General features: G+C 50.4%; 1 protein-coding gene across 1 annotated transcript in view; it reads right to left on the reverse strand.

Moving 5' to 3' along the window:
* Positions 1-24,642, reverse strand: part of CFAP251 (cilia and flagella associated protein 251) — an 82,075-nt gene that overhangs the window by 32,240 nt on the left and 25,193 nt on the right. Inside the window, exons 12-17 of the mRNA XM_075534164.1 lie at positions 20,740-20,990; positions 20,117-20,268; positions 17,839-18,012; positions 15,715-15,899; positions 8,299-8,413; positions 6,406-6,569 (exon numbers count right to left, since the gene is read on the reverse strand). Coding sequence (XP_075390279.1) covers positions 6,406-6,569; positions 8,299-8,413; positions 15,715-15,899; positions 17,839-18,012; positions 20,117-20,268; positions 20,740-20,990 — 1,041 coding nt within the window. The remainder of the gene's footprint in view (positions 1-6,405; positions 6,570-8,298; positions 8,414-15,714; positions 15,900-17,838; positions 18,013-20,116; positions 20,269-20,739; positions 20,991-24,642) is intronic.

The raw sequence follows: 24,642 nt of genomic DNA on the forward strand, positions 1-24,642 counted from the left end.
GTCCCCTCGGTACGAGAAACTGTCCAACAGACTGGGACCCACAGAGAGAAAGCCACATGCCTGTCCTTGGCCAGGGCCCTGGGCCAAGGGCTGCAGAAGGACCCTGATGCATTCCAGGGGGATCGGGACACAGGGGCCCAGGGTTTCTGCTTAGCAGGGCCCCTCGTCCCCCCAGTGCAGGGCTCTGCCACAGCCTGAAGGGGCGGCCATTGTGCAAACTCCAGGCTATGTCCAGGCTTGACCATGACAGGTCTGCGAGTCTAGGGAAAGCCTGGGAGCCGGGGGGTCCGTGGAAGAGCCCTTCCCCTCCAAGGATCCCTGAGAGGAAGGCTCACAAGTGCTCCCAGATCTGAGCCAGAGGTCCAGAAATCGGAACCCAGTGCAGTTCAGGCAGAGAGAAGACAGGCGCCCAGGGGAGTCCTGTCTCCTCCTGCCACGTGGTCATGAGGCACCCAGTGACCTTCTCAGAAAGGGTCCTGTGGGCCTTGTGGGAGTTCTCATACCTCTGACAGCCAAGGCAGCAAAAGAGGGCACGGGAACATGAGATGAAGGTCACGTTTACTGAAAACCTACTATGTGCCCGGCGATACTTCCATTACTTCTGGGCAGCGAGTTCCAGCTGGAAAAGCAGTGTGCGCTGTGATGGGGACGTGGGAACATGGTGAGCAAGCAGGAAATGCTCCCAAGAACAGGAGGAGGGTAGGCGAGGTGGCCGCGTGACCCTCACAGAGCCTGTGGTTATGTTCCTGTGGCACAGAAGGAGACACTGAGGTTTGCAGCTGTTTTTTAGGGGACCTGCGTGGGGCCAAGGAGCTTGTAGGGAGCGAAGCGAGGATTTAAAGCCAAGATTCTGCTCTGGCCTGTGGAGGGCAGCAGGGTGGCGGGTGGGAGTGAGGGAGTGCCTAAGAAGGGAACAGGGAGATTTTCACAGGATGAGAGACAAAAGGATTCAAAGAGGGGCTTGATAGCAGCCGGGGAGAAGGGAGAGGAGGTGTGTGGGCGAGAAGGGGGGCTCCTGGGGAAGAAGCGCCATCTGTTGTAATGATACTATTTTGGGTCTAGACGTTATTATCGTTGTGTGCCGGGGAGTTGATCCCGATTCACAACGACCATGTAAGGCAGTGAAGAAATGTCCCACAGGTTTCCCGTCTTTATAGGGGGAGACCTAGTGGCACAGTGGTTACAGTATTTGGCTGCTCATCAAAACCAATGTCAGCAATTCAAACCCACCAGCTGCTCTGCGGGAGCAAGATGTGGCAGTCAGCTTCCGTAGGGATTACACCTTGGGAAGCCCAAGAGGCAGTTCTGCTGTCTGCCCCACAGGGTCTCGATGAGTGGACACGGTCTCAGGGGCAGCGAGCAAACAGGAAGGAAGCAGACTGCCACATTGTTCTTCCACAGAGCAGCCGGTGGGTTTGAACCACCGACCTTTGGGTTAACAGCCAAGTGCTTAAGCCTTGTGCTGGCAGAACTGCAAGAGTCAGAGTCAATCCACAACAACAGGGTTTGTGTTGGGGCTTCTCTCTGTGGGACCGATTGTCAGTTCTCTTCCTCGTCCTTCCTCACCCCGCTCTCCCCTCCGGGACCCTCTGGTGGGGTTGAACTGCACGCACTGATGAAAATCATTGGACTGGAAGCGGATGGAGCATTTTATTTCATCCACAGTTCCCCCAGTCAGCAAATCTAGTAGGCATGCTGTTGGTTTACTATGTAGAATTTTTGCATTTCTTTCCATTAGTGAAGAGCGCAACATATTAAAACACCAGAAGCAGCAATAAAGTGCTAATTAGGTTATAACGATCCTTTGTCCCCACAACAAATTAAACTGAAATTCTCAAGAGTCTGGACTCTGGCCAGGCACGGGAAAAAGCGACAGGAAAAGAAGCTGGTGCCTTTTATATATTTATATAGCCGTCCCATTCCAGATCTTCTGCTGACAAATGAAAACACAAAGGGAGACTGCTCATCCGCCCTGCTGCCCCGCGCCAGGTCTCACTCCCCAGGGATCCCTGGTTTTGGGAGTCCAGCAGGTCCCTAGTGAGGACATGATCAGGGTGGGCCTTGCAATGGGGGGCTCCCGCCTGAACTTGAACCCCCGTTTTCAACATCTGCTCATTAAGGTCCTAGAATTCGAGGTGGGGGTGGGCAGGGGCCAAGATCCAACAGCTCCAAACACTGAGGGTTCAACACAAACCCGGCTACTCTTGCTCCGAAAATAGCAGAAGACCAGATACCTCTAGGCCTGCCTGGAGGAACCAGGTGCCTTTGGCTTTGACTGGGAGCTTTGACCCACATTTGCTCCTTCGGGAGCTGGCTGTCCTGGGGTCCCAGGTGGATTGGGACAGATGAGAAGATCGACTAAGCACCTGCTCCCATGTTTTATAGCAGAGACGCCAAAGTCATAAGAAAATCCTTTTGTGAAGAAGAAAAAGAGGGGCATGGTGACCACAATTTAATGCAAATAACGCTCACCTTATATAGTTTCTGCAAGCTGCACAGCCTCCTCACACGTTAGATTCCTATGTGAGCCATGCATGTTATATAATTGGGCGTTATATGTGGAACACATGGTACTTTATCAAATATCTAGCTCTGTGCTGGGGGCTTGGCATGTAATAATCAACCTAATCTTTACAAGGAACTTATAAAAGTTCCTATTACTATTCCCAATTCAAGGAGTCTAAATGTCAGAGATGCAGATCACACAACCTTGCTTGCTGAAAGCCAAGAGGACTTGAACTTATAAAGATAAAAGAATACAGCCTTGAGTATGGATGACACTGTTGGAAAAACACAAAAGCCCTCATCATTGGACCAATAAACAACATCGTGGTAAACCAATAAAGGATTGAAATTGTCAAGGATTTCATGTTACTTGGATCCACAATCAACATTCATGGAAGTAGCAGTGAAGAGATCAGATGACACTCAAGTACACCCTCAATGCAAGAACACTTTGTTCTAGTAAACTGGCATTCCATAATGCTCACCTTTCCTACACAATCGCTGAGAAAAAAGCGGGTGCATAAGCAAATGTGGTGAAGAAAGCTGATTGTGCCCGGCTATCAAAAAATATAGCATCTGGCGTCTTAAAGGCTTGAGGATAAACAAGCGGACATCTAGCTCAGAGGCAACAAAGCCGACATGGAAGAAGCACACCAGCCTGTGTCATCACGAGGTGTTGAAGGGATCAGGTATCAGGCATCAAAGAAGAAAAAAATCATATCGTTTGTGAATGAGACGGGGTGCAGAGTGGAGACCCAAAGCCCACCTGTAGAAAACTGGACACCACCTAACAGAAGGACTGTGGGAAGGAGACGAGCCAGTCAGGGTGCAGTATAACAACGATGAAACATACAACTTTCCTCTAATTCTTTAATGCTTCCTACCCCCCCCCCCCCCCGCTATCATGAACCCAATTCTACCTTACAAATCCGGCTAGACCCGAGGATGTACACTGGTACAGACAGGAACTGAAAGCACAGGGAATCCAGGACGGATGAATTGCTCAGGACCAATAATTAGAGGAGTGATACCAGGAGGTGAAGGGGAAGGTGGGGTAGGAAAGAGAAAGTGATCACAAGGATCCACACAGAACCCCTTCCTTGGGGGATGGACAACAGAAAAGTGGGTGAATGGAGACATTGGACAGTGTAAATCATGAAAAAATAGTAATAATTTATAAATTATCAAGGGTTCGTGAGGGATGGAAGGTGGGGGAGGGAGGGAAAAAATGAAAAGCTCATACCAAGGGCTCAAGTAGAAAGAAAATGTTTTGAGAACGATGATAGCAACAAATGTACAAATGTGCCTGGCACAATGGATGTATGTATAGACTATGTTAAGAGTTGTACGAGGCCCTAATAAAATGATTTTTAAAGAAGAAGAAGAAATCAAATGGCATACGGCATTGGACAAATCTGCAGCCAAAGATCTCTTCAGAGTGGTGTTAAAAGGCAAAGATGTCCCTCTGAGGACCACAGTGCACCTGCCCCAGGCAGGCGAGCGTCAGTGGCCTCCTATGCATGCGGACGCTGGACAGTGGATCACGAAGGCCTGGCAAAGAATAAACACCATGGACGGCCAGAACAAGCCAGTCTGTCCTGAGGAAGCAGAGCCAGAATGCTCACCGCTGTACCACCGAAACAAGAAAAAGCAAACCCACTACCATCAAGTCGTTCCAACCCATAGTAAGCTCACAAGGCTTCCAAGACTGTTGATCTTTACATTTACTATAAACTGGCGTTTCCCCGCCCTTGAAGTGCTGGTGGACTTGAATCCTCGACCTTGCACTTAGCAGCCCAGTGTGTCTCCCTGTAGGACCACCGAAAGGGAGAAACAAACAAAATCCAAACCCGCTGTCTCAGAGTCAATTCCAACTCACAGTGACCTCATATAGGGTTTTTGAGTCTGAAAATCTTTAAGGAAGCTCCTTAAATACCTCACTACTGGGACGTGCACAGGTTCCTCAGTGACTAGTCATACCACCCGAAATCTTACTTTCACGTGGGGGAAGGTCTGAGTGGAGTCCTGGAGGACCTGGGGATACACCAGGTGGAGAAGAAGGGACGAGACCCACAGGGAAACCCATTCAGGCCAAAGGCACACAACAGAAACGCATGGAGCCGGGTTTGGGGAACATGGGCACTGGGCTACTGACAGGAAAATCCGGCAGTTCAAATCCACCCAGAGGTTCCTCAGGAGAAAGACCTGGAGACCTGCTTTTGTAAAGGTGACAGCTTTGGAAACCCCAAGGGCAGTTCCAACTGTCATGTGGGGTTGCTATTAGAAGCAACCAGCCAGGGCCCAACAACAGCAGCAAGAGCTATTTGCTTTCATGGGTAATACAAGATATACAACATATATGTATAGAATGCCCGTTTGATGAGCCTGATACACACACACACACACACACACACACACACACACGTCAAGCTCATCAAATCAGTGATTGCCCAGAAAAATTATTTTTTAACTCTTTATTGTGAGTTGGGTGAAGGTTTTCAAAACAAATCAGTTTTGCGTCGAACAATTCACACACAATGTGTTCATCGCATTCCTTGCAATCCTCCCTGCACTGTGATGTCACTTAGACCCCTTCCTCTTTTCCATTCCTCCTTTCATGACCTTGGTAGATGCTGCCCTTTGATCTCAAATGGTTGGTAATTCTAAGGAGCGTGTAACTCAGTGGCATCATTGTTACTTTTATAGATCGACCTATCGCATGGCTGAAGAGAGGCACAGGAATGAGTTCCATCTCAGACACGTAGGGTAACTGAGAGCAGAGCCTCAGTCTAAAGAAGTCCCACCAGCCTCTATCTGACTGGCCTTTGCTACGATTTTGAATTTTGCTCCACATATTCTCTCACTCTACCCAGGAGCTTCTAATGTGATCCCTTCCAGAGCAGTGAGTCGTGGAGGCCAGGCACCACCTAGTTCTTCCAGTGCTCTGAGAAACATGTAAATCTTAAACTGAAAATATCCTTTGAAGTTATCTTTAGAAAAAAAATGATTTTATTGGGGGCTCTTATAGCTCTTATAACAATCCATACCTCCATTTTGTAAAGCACATTGAAGTTATCTTAAAACCAAATAATAGTCTAGCTTAACTATTTGAAAAATGTCTGCCTTGAGCATCATGCTCTTTGAAGAACTGACTGACTGACTCACCACCATTGAGTCAATTCTGACTCCTAGCGATCCTATAAGGCAGGGTTTAACTAGCCCTGTCGATTTTCATGACGGAAACTCTTTACAGAAGTGGAAAGCCTCATCTTTCTCCCTCAGAGAGACCGGTGACTTTGAACTGCTCACCTTGTGGTTCGCAGGCAAATGTGTAACCACTGGACCACTACGGCTGGATAGGGTCAAACAGAAGGACCTTAAAAGGCAGTGAACTGGTGTTGAGGAGGGAAGGCTGACTCCGACATGGCAAGTGAGAGTGGCGCAGCTTGGGGACGTAAACCATTCACTGAAGTGTACGTGCAGAAGCAGTCAGAGACGGTCTCAACAACCACCACCAAGGATAAAAGTGAGAAACAAATTCAGAAGACAACTGTCAGACATTTGGAAAGGTTCGTTAAGAAAAACAGCAGGTGAGTAACAGTTTGCATGAGCCCTAAGATGGGAAATGGTACCTGACTGCTCCGGGGGTCGCTTCACGTGTGCCTCCCCTTCCTGCCCCAGCTCGTGAGACATGCCCCGGGTTCTCTCCCAGACTCAGTGCCGCCCTCTGCTGTAGCCCCTTCTCCCCCACACCCTAATGGGGGTCCCCTAAAGCTGGGGCCACTCACGCCGGTAGGCCCTGCCCAGAGCCTGGCCCGTCATGGGTGAGCCATGCCTGCCTTCTGCTGTTGAGGGAAGTTGTGGCTTCCACACTTGACACACGCCTGCCTCCTCACCTACCTTAGGTTGATTTCCCACTGGGCCACCGAGTGGTCTTCTCCTCCCGCCGTGAAGGCAGAGCAGCCGTCGTAGGAAAGGGTCACCCCGACCACCCCACTGGGGTGGCAAATGATGGCCGACGTCTTATGTGGATTGCCATCGACTGGTAAGATCTGGAGCCCAACCTAGAGCGAAAGACAGCCGAGGGACTCAGGGTCAGGTGACACCCTCCCCCACCCCAGTATGGGAGCTTTCTCCTGTCACCTCCAGATGTGTGTGCAAGACAGGCCAGTGGGTCTGAAACCCTTCAGGTGGGTGAGCCCCCTGGCCGCCTCAGCTGGGCTTCGGCACTCTGAAGCTCACTGAGTGGTGAGCCTGGGCCTGCCCTGGCTGCAGCCTGGGCCTCTCCACGTGGGGCTGCACGGAAAGAACACGTACCGCCATGTCTGCCTGTGTGGTCAGCAGCCCGGGGGCGCCAGAACAATCCTGATATACAACTTTATGATTTTATCATTGATTAATCAAGCATATCACCCAGTGTGACTGATTTGTCTAGTTTTATACTGGTTTATCAGGGAGCCCTGGAAGAGTGGTGGTTAAAAAGCGGGCTCCTAGCTAAAGGTTCGGTGTTTCGACCCCACCCCACAGCTCCATGGGAGAAAGCCCTGATGATCTAGTCCCACAGCCACCGGAGCTTAGGGAGCTTGTGGGGCGGTTCTAGCCCATCGCATGGGGTCTCTATGAATCAAAATCCACTCTGTGGGACTGAACGACAATGAAATACGTGTTTTTTTTTACATTTTATTAGGGGCTCATACAACTCTTATCACAATCCATACATACACATACGTCAATTGTATAAAGCACATCCGTACATTCTTTGCCCTAATCATTTTCAAAGCATTTGCTCTCCACTTAAGTCCTTTGCATCAGGTCTTCTTTCCCCACCCCCCCATGAGGCCTTGATAATTTATAGATTGTTATTTTGTCATATCTTGCCCCATCCGGAGTCTCCCTTCACCCTCTTCTCTGCCGTCCATCTCCCAGGGAGGAGGTCACATGTGGATCCTTGTAACACACCCTCCACTCTCCCAGCATCGCCCCTCACACCCCTGGTCCTGAAGGTATCATCCACCCTGGATTCCCTGTGCCTCCTGCTCCTATCTGCACCAGTGTACAACCTCTGCTCTATCCAGTCTTGCAAGGTAGAATTCGGATCATGGTAGTTGGGGGGTTGGGAACATCCAGGATCTGGGGGAAAGCTTTGTTCTTCATCGGTACTACCTCGCACCCTGACTGACCCATCTCCTCTCCTTAACCCCTCTGTGAGGGGATCTCCAGTGGCCGACACGTATTTTACAGGGAAATAAAACTGAGATTAAAAAGATCCTTTGGAGACCTGTGCATCTTCTTTTTGGGTTGCAGGATGTGCAGGAACTTCCCAGAAAGGTCCCCCAAGAATCATCCCTGCTGATCTCTGGCAATTTTCAGCTTGACCATTGCCCAGGATGGAAGCGCCCGCACCCCTTGTGTTATTGCCCTCCACTTGTTTTACGAATGGAGGCTTGGTGGCAACCCTGTGTCAAGCGAGTATCGGCACTATTTGTTCCTAACATGCTCAAGATACGACGCATGCTCACGTCACCTCTCTGCGTCCCACGTTATCACTCTCACAGTATTTCACACTTGCTCAGGATATTCTTGCACACTTCTTAGACCACCATCTAGGGTCTGCGTAACTTTTCTAGGCACTGGGAAAGCCCCAAATCCACGGGCTCGCTCTGTTGCAACACTGGCTCTCCTGAAGTAGTCTGAGACCAAGCCCCCCATATCACCAAGGTCCGCCTATACTTAGACTTGAACATGAAACCAAGTGCCCTTGAGTCTTAGCCACCCTTGGGCTTGATTGGGTACCTTGTCTTTGTTAATAAACACCAAGTAGCGTTTCTGAAGCTCGAACGCGGTTTTCACAGGGAGCAGTTGAACCTGTTCAATGGGGGAACCATACGTCGGCCCAAGAAGCGTCTTTCTGTGGGAAAAAGAAAGGAGAAAACGAGAATCCCATCATCCCAAACATCGGCCTTGTGACGCTCCGGCGGAGACATGCTCAACACTTCAGAACTTTCAATCCTGTCGCTGAGTTAATCACAAGACCTAAGAATCACTCTTTCCCCTCTGGGGTTCAGCTGCTGGAAGTAAGCGGCAACCACTCTGAACAGCAAATGCTCCCCAGGGCCCCTGATGGGGAAGCGTGCTTGTAGAGGCTCTGGTTCTCACGCTCTTCCTTCCGTGGCAGCGAAGGAAACAAATGGCGCATCAGGACGTGCGCATGGGAAGGGAGAGGAATGCAGAAGTGAGGAGAGTGCTGTCACATTGTGGGGATGGTAATCCACGTCATCAAACAAAGCGGCGTGTGCACTGTGGCATGCTCACTACGCTCTCTTATTCTGGGCCCTCTGTCCGGCTCCCCTCCAAGTCTCAGGACTTGAGCCAGTGGCCTAGCGCACGACTTGCCGGCGGGCCTCCACCCGGTGTGAGCCATTTCTTTGACAGTGTGTGAGTTCTGTGAGACAGTGCAGTGAATTACAGGATGAAAGGGTGTGAGGTGGAAGACTGAGGGGTGGCCGCTACCAGAAACAATGGTGCCGTACAGCATCTGGGAAGAGCTGAGCATTTGGGACATCTTTAAACTCTGTCTCATAGGGGCCAGTCTTGTGCTGATCCTTCTAAAGAAGTCAATCATGCAGTCGGTAAACCTTTTTGAGGGAGGTATGAGCTTACACACGGAGCCCTGGTGGTGTAGTGGTGACACACGGGGCTGCACACTCAAGGCCAGCCGTGTGAAACCACCGCCCCGGAAGACAGACCGAGCTTCAAAAGAGTTTCAGTCCAGGACACACACAGCTCCGCTCTGGCCTAGAGGGCTGCTGTGAATCGGCGTCGACTTGAAGGCAGTGAGTTTGGTTTGGTTTTAAGCTTATATGCAAGGCACAAGGAAAAGTTAGGGGGGAAAGAATGCACACTGTAAAGGGGGGCAAGGAAAAAGGTTCAGGAAGTGGCCTGCGATGGCAGGACCAATGAAAAGTACCCATCCCCCGGTGGTGGGCTAGGGGATTAGCACGGGTTTCAGGTGTGTGCACAACAGATTTCCAAACATCTGTGCATCACAGCAACCGAACCTTACCCCACCATGAGCAGGCTTCTTCAGCACAGACTCCTTTAGCCCAGACACTGTCACACTCATTATAATCCTGCTTCGGAATTAGGAATCCCAGAGCTGGCTTGTCCCTTAGGCTAACAATACTTCGGCTTTCTGGCCAGAAGAATTAGACAGTGCCTGAGCATATGAGACACTTTGATCAAGGGTCCCACACGAGAGCACTTGAGTGGAGGCCCAATGTCCGTCTGCTACCTTAATACTTAACATATAACTAGATGGACATAGATCTGTTTCCCTGTCGTTATATATAAATATATTCACAAATGTACATGCCTGTATAAATGTCACTTGCCTCCTAGTTATTTTCTCTATTTCCTTTTACTTTCCTCTTGTCCCACTATCATGTTTGGCCTTCATTCAGGTTTCAGTAATTCCTCTCAGCCACACTGCCCTTGATTAAGCCCCTTGACATAGATTTTAAATCACTTGTTGTTCCTTGTCCCTGGGCTTATTAACACCCACTTCCTTTCCCCGCCTGTCTTATCTAAATAGACACCAAACACAAAAACAAGACAAAACAAAACAAAAAAAGCCTATAAATAGTTCCAGGTCTGTGTGTTGACCTTTAGGAGTGTTTTCCGGTGGAGTCTGATGGGGTGCCACGCCCTGGCCCCAAAGTCTATTTTTTATATTCCCCAGGGACTTCCTTGCTCTGCTCCCCTGGCTGCTCTGTTGCGTAACCACTCAATCATGTGGTAACAGTTTGGTATCCCCAAGAGTTTCTTTGACATAGTTTCATTAGAAGAGGCTTCAAAAAGTTGGTGGGAAAACAGAGTTAAAAGACAACAACATGTTTCCCATGGGCTTTCTGAACACAAACACTGCTACACTCGCTCTGACCTGGAGGAAGATGAAAACCCGAGCGAGGCGCCAGGCTCTCCCACAGGGTCCTTAGGAGTCGGGATCGACTCCAGGCCCCTGAGTTTCCATCGTTGCAATTTTAATACAAGGTGGAATCTGACTCTTCATTCTCCGTGGCCATCCCCTTGACCCGTGCTATGTTCTAGACAGAGTCCCCTGTTAGCACCCAGAGCCACCTCAGCCTCTCGTCTATCTTGTCTCCTTTTATAAAAAGCACCACGTCCCCGTGGTCCAACAGCCATCCTTTAGTCCCCTTTCATGGACATTTGGATTGTTTCCATTAAAAAAGTACATTTTTAAACAAGGCCTCTTTGTATGTAGGTTTTGGCACGCTGGCCTGCATGCTTCCGTGGGCTACATTCCTAGAAGTCAGGAGCCGGGAGAGAATTTAGCACAGAGTGACGAGTGGCCCTTCCCAAGGGTCAGGTCAACCCACCCCACGTCCTTCCCCAGTGAGAGTCACCTGGCACCCTTGCCAGCACACAGGTGATCAGTCGTTTTTATCTTGGCTAATCTGATTGGGGAAAACGGTGTCTGGTTTTCATTTGCATCTTGGCCCGGCAGTGAGCAGCTGCTCAGAGCTGCTCTACCTGGAACTGCCTTGCCGTGTGTTTTTACATCTTTGCTCAAGTTTTTAAACCCTGTTGGGATCGATGGTGAAAAAGCAGTGCCTTCCCTGAGGGGCTTTGGTTGTAAGGCTTCCTTGCGCCCATAACTTAAGGGTGCTTTGCTTGAGGGGCGGAGACGCTTGGGAGCTGGGTAGCCAGCCAGAGGTGTTGGTCCGCAGCATGGTGAGATGTCACGGACTCGCTCGCTTTAAACTGGCATGTGAGTTTCACCTCGATAAGTTGTTTTAAACTTTGTTTTGCTGTGGTTGGAAATACCAACGAAAAGAGAACATTTGGCAATCCAACGTTTGTCTTGTTTTCCCACATGCACGCTGTGCTGCCTTCAGGTTGTGCAGCCACCACCAAGCTGGGTTTCCAAAATGTTTCACCACCCTTAACGCGGCACCTCCTCCCCACCCTCCCCACCCCCATCTCTCCACATTCACCTGGACTGCATGGAATGAGGACCGTGCAAACACAGCTGTCCTTTTGTGACGGCCTTCCTTTACGTAACCGCAAGGTCAGGAGGTCACAACCACTTGCTGCTCCCAGAGAGAAAGATGGGGCTTCCTACTCCCATAAAAAGCTCATCTCAGACACTCCCTGGGGATACTCTAGCCTGTGGTACTGAGTCACTACATGGCGGCATCGAACTGATGGCGGGGCGCTTGGTCTGGGCTTCCTAAAGTGCCCAAGGTCACCCATGTGACAGCACGTCCCAGACCTTCGTGTCTCTCTGTGGTTGAGTCACGGTTCGTTGTCTGACCGGCCGTCTGTGGATGGACACTTGGGCTGTTCCCATCTTCTGGCTGTTGGTGACTGTAAATAAGGCTGCGATGAACATGCTCACGGGTTTTTGGTTTCGTTTTTAAGATGCTCCATGGTGATTTCAGAGGGAGCTCAAGGGACAGACTCGTAGCTGTGGTTCTAAGTCCCACCCACCTCTCTTCCTAGTTAACTACTGGACTTAGAGCAGGAGGCAAGCCATCCCTAACTCCTCACCCCAGCCCCAACTCACTAACCGCCTGCTTAGACAATTCAGATTTCTTCCAGGGCGGGCAGATCTGGGGGGTATCTTTTGTCCGCAGCATTTGCGTCCATTAAAAACAAAGCCCACATGGACGAAGCACACCAGCCTGTGTGATCATGAGGTGTCAAAGACCCAGAACAAACAGCCATATCAATGTGAATGAGGGGGAGCGTGGAGTGGAGACCCAAAGCCCATCTGTAGACAACAGGACATCCCCTCACAGAAGAGTCACAAGGAAGAGACGAGTCAGTCAGGGTGCAGAATAGCACTGATGAAACATACAACTTTCCTCTAGTTCTTTAATGCTTCCTCCCTCCAACCCCCCACTATCATGACCCCATTCTAACTTATCTGGCTAGATGAGAGCATGTACACATGTACAGACAAGAGCTGGAAACACAGGGAATCCCGGACAGATAAAGCCCTCAGGACCAATAATGATCGTAGTGATAGCAGGAGGGAAAAGGGAAGGTTGGGTGAGAAAGAGGGAACCGATCACAAGGATCTACATATACCCCCTCCCGGGGGGTGGGGGGGAAAGAGTACAATAGAAAAATGGGTGAGGTGAGACAGCAGTCAGTGTAAGACATGAGAAAAGTTTTTATAAATTATCAAGTGTTCATGAGGGAGGGAATGTGGGGGAGGGGAGAGAAATGAGCCAATACCAAGGACTCAAGTAGAAAGCAAATGTTTTGAGAATGATGATGGCAACAAATGTACAAATGTGCTTGGCACAATGGATGCATGTATGGATTGTGGTAAGAGCTGTAAGAGCCCCCAATAAAATGATTTTAAAAACCCAAAAATAGTGTACAACCCATCCCTGAGAATTACTTCCAGCCCGAAAAGAAACAGGTCGATGAACCTCCCCCCGCCCATACCCAGGACAGCAGGGACCCCACTCACAAAGCCCAGAAGGCAGGAAGGGACAGGGAGGAAGGACAAATAAAAGGGGGGGGGGACAAGAGAAGGAGGAAGCATGCTATTACATTGAGGGGCTGCGAGAAATGGTAGGAAACATGTCTGTAATGTGTCGAATGGACAGCTACCTGGCTCTGGAAACTCACAATGCAGCCACACACACACACACACACATGCTGATGGCTTCCAGACACCCCCTCCAGATGTCTGGACCCGACTTTGATCATTCCAAGAAAGAAGCTGTGCTGGGCTTATCTCCTGCCCCTGCCACAGGAGTCCTCTCTCCGTCGTCCCTGACCCCGGTGCCCACCTCAAGAAGAACTTGGGGGGAAAGTCCTGGCTGAGCCCCTCCCTTGAAGACCTAGCTTGTCTGATGGAGAGAGATGAGGCTTTCTACTCCTGTCAAGAGTTACAATCTCAAAAACCCACAAGGGCAGGGCTGCCCTGTCCTACAAGGTCTCTGTGAGTCAGCATCCACTCAGTGGCAACGACAGGGATAAAGCACTTCAGAAAAGGACCTTCCCGGAGCACCAGCCAGCCAGCCAGCCAGGTCCCTGCTTCCTTCTACTGGCCGGAGTCAACGCTAGCATCTCCCTCCTCTCCCTCCACCATGCTCAAGAGGCAGTGAAAAAAGCTCAGGGCTGCAGGCGGGCCCAAGGCTGCTTAGACAGAGCTGGCCTGAGTCCTGCCTTGGACCTGGCTCTCTGGTTGGTCCTCTGGTGGTGGGAAATGGGATAATGAGCCAGGGCACTTGGAGCAGGGATGCCACTAGGAATCACGAGGAGCAACCTCCGGGGACCCAGGCCATGAGTACAGAGGCCAGACTCAGCCGAGCGATGATCTCAGAACAGAGGGGCTGCTGCCTGGCTTGGTCCTTCAACCTCCCTGCTCCCCACTGTCCCCTCTGGAATCCTCGCCTGTCTTGGCTGTACACAGCTACGCACTCTGAACCTCGGCCCACCTCCCCCAGAGCCCCAGGCACCACGCCAGCCTAACGTCCACATTCTGGCTTGGGGACGTTGTGGCTGTCAGGGACCATCGAGTCCGTTCTGCCTCTCTGGGCTTGAGCCCACGGTTGCAGCCATGGTGTCCATCCATCCAACTGGAAGGCCTTCCTCTTTTCGCTGCCCCTCCACCTTTGCCAAACATGACGACTCAGAGATGGTCTCTCTCAAATCCATCTCCACCTGGTGCTCCTCACCTCAGCCAAGGGTCCTCCATTCTTCTACTACCCCTCATCAGCAAACCCTGCTGGCCTCCCCACCGCACCCAACCTGCTAAGCCATCTTCCTCTCTCACCAAGGCCCGAGCCTGCCTTGCACCTTGGCTCCCAGCATCTGGTCACCGTATGCACGTATATTTATAGGTTAAGTACTAAGGTAGCAGATGGACATTGGGTCTCTACTCAAGTCCTCACTCAACACAAGAACACTTTGTTCTAATACCCAGAATTCTGTGATGCTCCACTTCCTGACACCATCGCTGAAGACAAAATGGGTGCATAAGCAAATGTGGTGAAGAAAGCTGATAGCAAAATGGGTGCATAAGAAAATGTGGTGAAGAAAGCTGATGGTGCCCGGTTATTATAAGATACAGCATCTGAAGTCTTAAAGGCTTGAAGTGAAACAAGCAGCCCTCTAGCAGGGAAACAACAAAGTCCACGTGGAAGAAGCACACCAGCCTGTGTGATCACGAGGTGTCGACAGGATCAGGTATCAGGCATCAGAAGACCCAAAACAACCAGCCATTTTGAAGTAAATGAGGGGGTTGTGAATGGAGACCCAAACCTCATCTGTAGACAATTGGATATCCCCTCACAGAACAGTCACAAGGAAGGGATGAGCCAGCCAGGATGCAGTATCGCACCAACTAAACACAACATTCCTCTAGTTCTTTAAAGTTTCTCCTACCCCCCCACCCCACCAAATATCATGACCCTAGTTGTGCCTTACAAATCCTGCTAGACCAGAGCATGTACAGATAAGAGCTCTCGACACACAGAATCCAGGACAGATAAACCCCTTAGGACCAATAATGATAGAAGGGATATCATGGGAAGGTGGGAGAAAGCGGGAACCAATTGCAATGATTGACATACAACCCCCCCATCCCCAGGGGAGCAAACAACAAACATGGGTGAAGGGAGACACTGGATGGTGTAAAATATGAAAACTAAAAGAAGCAGCCCCTCTTCCCAGGGACTCCCTGCCCTGTCATCCTGCCCCATTGTGTCACAGAGCCCAGTGACCACACACCCACTGGCTATCGACTTGTCTACGCATCTATCGCATGCTGGCTCCCCACGAGATGTCAGCCCCACTGTGAGCAGGATGACACACTGCTGTGTCCTCATCCCTGCCTCCAGCACCTGGAACAGCACTTGGCTGCCATGCGGGCTCGGTAAATATTCAGAGAATGAGCCAATGAAACGACCTTTGAGAGCCGACAAAGAGAAACCTCAAACAATGGGTAGTCCTCGGGTGAAAACATCTGTCTTTCTGCCCACCCCTGGGAGCAGATGAGTTCTGGGGAGCACTCGAGGACAAGGGTCCTGCAAGTGCCAGCCCCTGGGCTCTGGGGCAGTGCCAGCTCAGGAGCCAGGGCCCAGGGGCTGCATCCAGCCGAGTGGTGGGGGGACACTGCCAGGATCTGGGCGTCAGCAAGTGCCGAGGCCGCCAGGAGTGGCTCACCGGCACATTTTCGTGGTGGAATTGAAGAGCATCACTTTGTAGCTGCTGTTGCAGATCAGCAGGAAGAGCTCCTTGGTGAGTGGTGGGTACCAGACCATACAGGTGGGGTGGCTGCCTTGGTCGGTGCGGTGAATGTCCAGGACTTCCAGGTGGTCTTTATAGGTCTTGGGGAGATTGTACTCAATCTGTGGAGGGGCCAGGATGAAGTGAAGTGAAACACATGGCAGGGAGCCTTCAAGGCCAACCAAGTGTCCTCGCTGGGGCTCCCCTGCTGGGGGCTCACTCGCTTGCTCACTGGGAGCAGCCCACCACTTCCCCCTCACGACTCCCTGCAGAGGAGCCTTGAGGAGAAGACCTGCATGATCTGCCCCGGAGAGTTAGAGCAAGATGCCCTACTTAGGCCCAACTGACTCTGTACCCTGAACTCCGAGCCCGTTTGACTGAGACTTGGCCACTAGCTTGGGAACCCCTCTAGGAACTCATTCATGCCTCGCTCTCAGAACTGGTGGTTACACAAAGCATCACAGGGATGGTTGAGTGGGCAGACCAGAACGAATGGATGGAAGGAAGGGCAGTGGGCATGTGCGTAGATGGGTGGGTGATGGACAGGACAGATGCTAAGCTGGGTGGATGAAAGAAAGGGAGAGTGGATGGGTATGTGTGTAAGATGGGTAGAAAAGATGGAAGGATGCATAAATGGGCCATTAGGTGAGCTAGGTAGATAAATGGATGGATAGCTAAGGTGGATGGATGAGGTAGACAGATGGATGGATAAAAAAGATAGGTGGTGGGTGAACTTATTGATAAGGTTTATGAGGGATACCATCCCAAAACCAGAACTGTGTGGGCAGAGTGGAGCTTTCATAGTGTGAATTTTTCCTGCTAGGTGAGCATTGAGCAACTCACTCTGAGTCAGTGCATCCAGCGACCTCACCTGGGAAGGTTCTCTCTGTTCACAGTGAATTTTTTGTAAAGCAGTTTCCACTTGAACCTTGTGTTTTGTGATGGCTGTGAAATTTTGTTTCCTGCTGGGAAAAATTTCCACAGAGAGTGTTGTGATGTTGAACACAGCTTACAAGGACAGCACTATGGGAAAAACTCAAGTGTACCAGAGGTTTTCTCATTTTAAAAAAGGTGAAATGTCGACTCATTTTGAGTTTGTTCTACCAGGTCAGACTGCTCAACAAGTTTTCTATTTAGAGGTTCTGAAAAGATTGTATCACAGTGTGGAACAAAAAGGCTTCATTATGGCAGACATAGGACTGGTTTTGCCACCATGATAATGCACCTGTTCACACAGCCATCGCAGTGTGGCAGTGTTTGGCAAAAAAGACCATGCCTCTCTTGCCCCGTGCACCTGACCTCGCTCCATGCGACTTCTTTCTGTTTCCAAGAATGCAGAGGGACATGAAAGGACAGCGATTTGAGGATGTTTAAGAGGTGAAGGAAAAAACGAGGGAGGTGCTGTCAGCCATCCAAACAGAGGAGTTTGAAAAATGTTTCCAAGAATGGAATCGCAGATTTGACAAATGTCTTAAGTGCAATAGAGAGTACTTTGAAGGGTGTTTTGTAAAAAACAAAACAAAAAAATCCATAGCTTTTGGGAGGGAAAATTCAATTTGGGGGGGCGTACTCCATGGTATTGATAGGATGGATGGGTAGATGAGGTGTATAGATAGAGGGGTGGATGGAAGGATGACAGATGAGATGGAGGAATGGCATGAATGGACAGATAGGATGGGTGGGTGGAAGACAGGAAGAAAGAAGGGGACGAAAGGAGGAGCGAGAGCAACTGATGGACGATGGACTGTGAGACTGCTGGCTGATGAAGATCTGTGTGTCTTTCTCACGCTGTCTTCTGTCCATTACTAGCTTCCACATCAGGGAGCTGGTTGGTTCCCGTATGACAGCGGCAGGGTGTGCTGCCCTCCCACACGCACACTGAGCAGCCGGGGGAGCGGGGGCTGCACACCCACGCTGCAACGACCACCGCCTCCTGGCCCCAGGAGCCTCCCCACTCCCTTAGGACCCGGGCTTGAGCTGAGCGCCAGCCCCCATAAGGAGACGAGATGGCCAGGTCCTGTGGGGGGTGCCGGGGGCCCGAGTGAGCGCAGCAGGTCTCACCAAGAGCCGGTCTTTCCCGAGGCTCAGCAGTCGGGGCTCGTTGCTGTCCAGGTGCACCCCAAACAGGAGGCTGCAGATGCTCTTGCGATGGGAACGAAGTCTGGCCAAGTACTCCCAGACCCTCAGGCCCTCCTTGACAACCACCCGGTAGAGCGAGACGGTGAAACTGACGTCCTGAGGGGGGCAGAGGGCAGGCAGTTACTCCCCCAGATCTTCTTCAGACTCAAACACCTGCCATCGTTTCCTATATTATTTGCTTTCAGAGGAGCTTATAAAAACTTTCCGTTGGTTGTAACATGTAGTAAAAGCACGCCCATTTTGCAGATGAGCAAACCCAGGTTCAAAGGAGACAAGTACAAAGGAAGTGGGCGGAGTGTGACACTGGTCATCACTGGCACCTCTGGTCACCACTGCACTCCCTGCAGAAAAACCAAGAACCTGAATTGTTTCTGCCTCCCCTGCCTTCCCTTCCCTTTCCCTAGGGCAGCAGTTCTCAACCTGTGGGTCATGACCCCTTTGGGAGTCAAATGACCCTTTCACAGGGGTCACCTGATTCATAACAGTAGCAAAATGACAGTGATGAAGTAGCATCGAAAATATTTTTACAGTTGGGGGGTCACCACCACAGGAGGAACTGCATTTAAGGGTCGCGGCATGAGGAAGGTTGAGAACCGGCGCCCTAGAGAAATGAAGCAGCACAAGAACGGGGCAGGGGTCCAAGAGTTGGGGAGGCCACCTGAAGGGCCCTGGACGCAGGTGCTGGGTGCTCAGATGGAAGAGTGAGGGGTGGTTTGGGCCTCTAAAAGTGTTATGTGCATGATGCGTGGGCCCTGATAGCATGGTGGAAACTGTGGGACCAGAAACTCACATTTCAAAACAGAAAGAACAAAATCACCGAGGCTTATTAGACTGGTTAAAATTGGAGGACTCCCCTGAGGTTCTCATTAAACCTTGAACAAAACAACCCGAGGTCACCTTCCAGCCGAGTAACAGACTGTCCAGGCACCCCATGCTCCTTTAAACCACCGTCTAGCCAGGGACCCACTGGGCGGAACCCAAGAGCTCAAGGAGGTCAATACTGTTAGTCACTCAAGCCCACCACGAGCAGCTGCCGGCTCGACAGGCAGGCTGACCAGGTCTGAAAGGGCGGACGGTTACTTCTCTATGGCTGTGTACCTACGCTGTGAGGGTCTATCTCCAGCGGGGCCAAACACACAAGGCACCCCGCTATGACAACCCCGCAGACATAACCAGATGCCTTGAGGTGACCACAGCCTCGGGGGACAAAGTCAAGTGGCACAGCGCAGTTCACAAACTCCTGCGGGGCTACGTAAGATACAAGTACTGGTGATGGAGACTGGAGGGTGACGGGGACTGCAGACACGCGGACACGGTCGGTGCAGTGTGCTAGCGGACCTTCTAAACAGCTGTCTCCACGAGCCTGAGACGGGACGAAGTCGGCAGGGCCCGGAGGCCACGACTCGCTGCTCTGAACGAAAATTCATCCCCGTGGCTCAATGTTGAGCCGCAACAACAGACAGGTCTACGCAGCGAGTGAGGCAGACACACCTGCGAACCCTCCAGCACTTGGGATCCAAAGGGCAGCACTGACCTCGGACAAAGTTAAGAAGGGCACGGGGAGGGAGGAGGAACGGAGATGGGAAAGGAGTAGGATAAGGGACGTCCTCATCAACGAGACGAAACCGAACGTGTACGAATCGATGATTGGGAGACGGAGCTGCTCTGCCAACTTCCGCTCCCATTCCCAAAACCAAGCTTGTTTGTTTGTTTGTTCAGTCATCCGTTTGAGATCAAATGGTTAAGAGTGACGGGCAGGGGCTGGATCGGTGGACGTGGAACAACTGGAAGCGAAAGGATGAGGCAGTTCTTGCATCGCAGAGGATGAAGCACTTGAAAAACAACAACAAAGAAACAACTTGCATGGACATGGCTGAATGAAACCTGCACCCTTCCCCTCAGACACACTGAGGAACACGGAGACCAGACGGAGGCAAGCTGGGAGCACAGGCTGATGGGGACATGGTGCCAACAGCCTTGCTGGACACAGGGTTGCCACTCACCATCCATTTGTAACACAACTCAGCAGGGCTGGAGTGCGGTCAAGTGAGAGCACTGTGTGAGCTGAACTATTCTCCAGTTCACAAATTTAAAAAAAGAAAGAAAACCTCTCCCAATGGTAGCCCCTCTTACTCCCTCCTGGGGCCCCTTGTCCTGGTTTTTGGGGAAGCTGCTAGGCCCCCGGGCTGCGAGCACCTACCGCAGTGGCCATGTACTCGGAGTCATGGGAGAAGCTTATGTGAGTCACGCTGCTTCGGGAGTACCGGAAAGGCTCCTTGGTTGCATTCTCTAAGGACATGGCGTCGAGGATGTAAACTGTCCCCTGGGTGAAGCCAGCTCCAAGGATGGCTCCTGAAATAGGAAGCCAGGAGACAGTGAAAGTGGGGGGCTTTTGTCAGTCAGGGTGCCAGGTCCTGTTAGGTGCTGAGCAATGACTGGCTTGGACTGGGGCCCTCTGGGATTTAGAGAGAGATCACTCTTGCTGAGTTGGGGTGGGAGGCCTTCGTGTGTGGCTACGATACCAGACAGGCTTCCAGGCTGAGACGGAATAGGAAGAAAGCCCTGGCAGTCCACTTCCAAATTCTGCCAGTAGAAACCCTATGGATCCCAGCAGTTCCATCTGTTGCCATTGATCATGGGGACAGCTTCGAATTCACCATCATCAAGGGAATTCTGACCCACAGTAACCTTATAGGACAGGGTAGAACTGCTTAGTCGGGGAAAACCTCCGGGTTTGGGGACATCCACGGGTAGGGGGCCCCAAGGGAAGGGGATCGGTGTCCCAACTTTGGAACCTGGGGCAGGCTGACACAATGAAACTACCTTCTGGGTTGTAATTCAGACTCTGGATGCCCAGGCCCTTCTCAAAGACCCTGCTGAAGAGGTAGGTTTTGGCCTCATAATCCCATACTTTGATCATCCCACAGAGGCTCCCGATGGCCAGGAGGGGCTGGTAGGGGTGGCAGGAGATGGCGTAGACAGCATCCTTGGGCTCCACGAACAACTTCTCCAGTTTGGTGCCATCTGCCGTGAGGTGGTACACCGTGGCATCAGACGTGGCAATGATAAAGTTCCTGTTTGCCAGGGAGAGACCAGGCTGCATCAGGGTTGGCAGTGAGCAGGGCACAACAGCCCTTCTGCTTCTAATGGCCCACCAGCAGCCTCTGTCGTCTGTAATTTAGTGACATTATTAACCCAGCAGCTCCAAAAATACACCACCAGTACCCCACCGCCTCCATTTGCAAGTGAAAAAGCCCACCACCATTTCTACATGGAAATGGAGCCATTAAGTATGCAGATGGACAGTGGGTTGTACAATTAGCTAATCTGCGCATGCAAATGTTCATTTGTATATGCAAATACAGAGCAGGGTGCGCACGTACAGATGTGCCTGTAAATATTGCAAGGGCAATTAAGCAGACTTGCAGACGGCTGCCAGTGATCAAGCGCCTTCTCTGCTGCGCTGTCAGAGAAGGCGGGCACCATCAGACAGGCGCTCTAGGCTGCGCACAGGCCAATCCATGGGGACAAAGGCTGCCAGCCCCCAGGCGCTATTACCCCTATGAAAAGGAGCCACGTACAACCGAAAGAAACACTCCCTGGTCCTGTGCCATCCTCACAAGCCCACTGTTACAGTCGCCCTGCCCACCCCTATCGTGGAGGGTCTCCCTCTTTCTCGCAGACCCTCAGCTTCACCAAGCGGGATGGCCTGCTCCAGGGGTGACCCCCCCTGATGGGATGAAGTCTCGCTATCCTTGCTTCTACGGAGCATGCTAGCTGTGCTTCTTCCAAGACACGTTGGTTCATTACGCTGCCTGTCACCGGCGTTTCCCGCGGCCTTAGCCAGCACCGTCAGTCTAAAAGGGCATCAAGGCTTCCTGAGCCCCGGTACTACCATAACCTCTAATTGACTTACACAGCATGGCTTTCCTTGTCAAAAAAGAACATTTCGGGACCTATCTAGAAATACAGTGCTCTCTGTGATAGGATCCTATACGTTCACCTTCGAGGAAATTCAATGAATGCAACCACAACTCACAATTATGCATCAACCACTAGAGACCGTGCTAAAGAAATGGAAGAATTCTATCCACAGCTTCAGTCTGAAGTCGATCAAGCATGCAATCAAGATGCATTGATAATTACAGGCAATTAACATGCAAAAGCTAGAAACAAAGAGGAAGGAACAGTAGTTGGAAAATAGTGTCTTGGTGATAGCAACGAAGCCAGCTATCACATGATGGAATTTTGCAAGACTCCTTCAGAGCGAACATCTTTTTCAACCATACAAACAGCCACACACATGGACTGCTTCAGCTGGACTACTCAGAAGTCAGACGGACTACAGCTGTGGGATGATGGAGCTAAACCACGCCAGTGGCTGCCTGTGGAACAGCCACCAATTGCTCATGTGTAAATTCAGGTCGAAGCTTAAGAAAATTAAAACAAGTCCACAGGAAAAACAACCACCTTGAATCCATCCCGCCTCAATTTCGAGAATATCTCAAAACCGGATTTGCTGCATTGAACACCACTGACAAAGACCTGATGAGCGACAGGAGGACATCAAGAACAACATTCACGACGAAAGCCAAAGGTCATTAAAAAGATCGGCGTGAATGTCCAAAGAGACTCTGAAACTTGCTCTGACTCACAGTGCGATAAGGCATAGGAGCGAGGGTGGAGATTTGGACTAAGCATGCACAGAATCCCTGCAATATCTTGGGACTATATTTCCCAGAAGCACTTGCTACCCCTGGCAGAATTGGGAAATTCCCCTTGATGAGACTGGGAAATTCCAGTCTCTTTCCCTTGTTTAAAATTTGAAAGCCTGCTTTCATGTGAGTGGGCAAAGAGAAACACCAGAAAACCAGTCATGCAGACTGTAGATGGTTTCTCTCTCTCTCTCTCTCTCTCTCTCCCAGGAGACTCTTAATAACATTGCTCTATGCAAAAACCCCATTCTGTGCCTCTCAAAAGTAAATCTTTATTTTGGGAAGGCAAGCACCTGTAGCTCTGGTAATAGTAGCTAAGGCAAATGGAAGAAATGATGAAGCCTGAGAGCTGAATAGAACATTTCAAAGGGCAGCTCGAGAAGACAAAGTAAAACATTCTAATGAAATGTGCTGAGACCCAGAGCTAGAAAACTAAAAGGAAAGCTCACACTCAACATTTCTTAAACTGAAAAAGACTCAACAAAATTATGCCTCACAATCTTTAAAGACACTACAGACAAAATATCGATTGATGTGGGAAGCATCAATAGAAGATGGGAAGAGTACGCAGTCACTGTGCCAAAAAGAGCTGGTTGACAGTCCGCCATGTCAGGAGGCAGCATCTGAGCAAGAACCAATGGTGCTGACGGGAGAAGTAGGAGCTGCACTGAAAGCATCAGCCGAAAGCAAGGCTCTAGGAATTGATGGAACACCGGCTGAAATGTTTCAACAAGCTGATGCAGCCCTAGAAGCACTCACTCGTCTACGCCAGGACCTTGGGAAGACAGTTACTGGGCCAACCGACTGGAAGAGATCCATATTTGTACCCATTCCAAAGAAAGGAGACCCAACGGAAATCTTAAAATTACAGAACGCTATCATTAATCTCACATGCAAGTAAAAGTAGGTGAAGATCACTCAGCAACAGTTGCAGCAGTACATTGAAAGAGAGCTGCCAGAGGTACAGGCTGGATTCAGAAGAGGACATGAAACAAGGGGTATCATTGCTGATGTCACATGGATCTTGGCACAAAGCAGAAAATACCAGGAAGATGTTTTCTTGTGTTTCATTGACTATGCAAAGGCATTCTATGGTGTAGCTTATAACAAACTATTATTAGCCTTGAGAAGAATGGGAATTCCAGACCATTTCATTGTGCTCATGTGGATCTTGACCATAGATTAAGAGGCAGTTGTGCGAACAGAAGAGGGAATAGTGCATGGTTTGAAATCAGGAAAGGTGTGTGTCAGGGTTGTATCCTCTCACCAGACTTACTCAACCTGTGTGTCAATCTGAGTTGACTAGAGAAACAAATCTAGAGACACTCTTATGTGTGCAATAGAGAACTGTATGTCAAAGAGTAATTGTGTATTAAGAAAATATCCCAGCCCAGTCCAGATCATATATTAGCCTATATGTCCGATATCAATGTATAAATCCCTCTTCAGACTCACACAACACATGCAATGATGCCAAATGCAGGAAGATCACAGGCCAGTGGATGGAAAGTCTTGTGGATCCAGTGGCAGTGGAAGCATCTCAGCGCCGACAGAGGTCTCCACGTGGCTCCTCCAGCTCCAGGCCTCTGGCTCTATCAGCGTAACTCCATGTGGCTTGTCAACAGGAATGTCTCCCATGGAGACAAGGCAGAGAGAGAGGGTAGGGTGTCTGGCCTCTAGTGAGCTATTTATCTCCTTCATGCCTCCACATGAGGTCATCAAGCTGTGACCTGATTGATAGGCTAAACTCCACCCCTTTCACTCTTAATAGTCTCACCAGATTATGTAACTACTACAACCTATATGCTGAGCAAGTCATCAGTGAAGTTGGATGAAGAATGTGGCATTAGGATTGGAGGAGGGCTTATTAACAAACTTTGATATGCAGATGACACCACCTTACAGGCTGAAAGTGAGGAGGACTTGGACTTGAAGGACTTGCTGATGAGGATCTAGGATTGCAGCGGTCCGCTTAGATTGCAAGTCAATAGGAAGAAAAACAAAATCCTCA

This window comes from Tenrec ecaudatus, chromosome 16 (assembly GCF_050624435.1).
Source record: "Tenrec ecaudatus isolate mTenEca1 chromosome 16, mTenEca1.hap1, whole genome shotgun sequence".
NCBI lineage: Eukaryota > Metazoa > Chordata > Mammalia > Afrosoricida > Tenrecidae > Tenrec > Tenrec ecaudatus.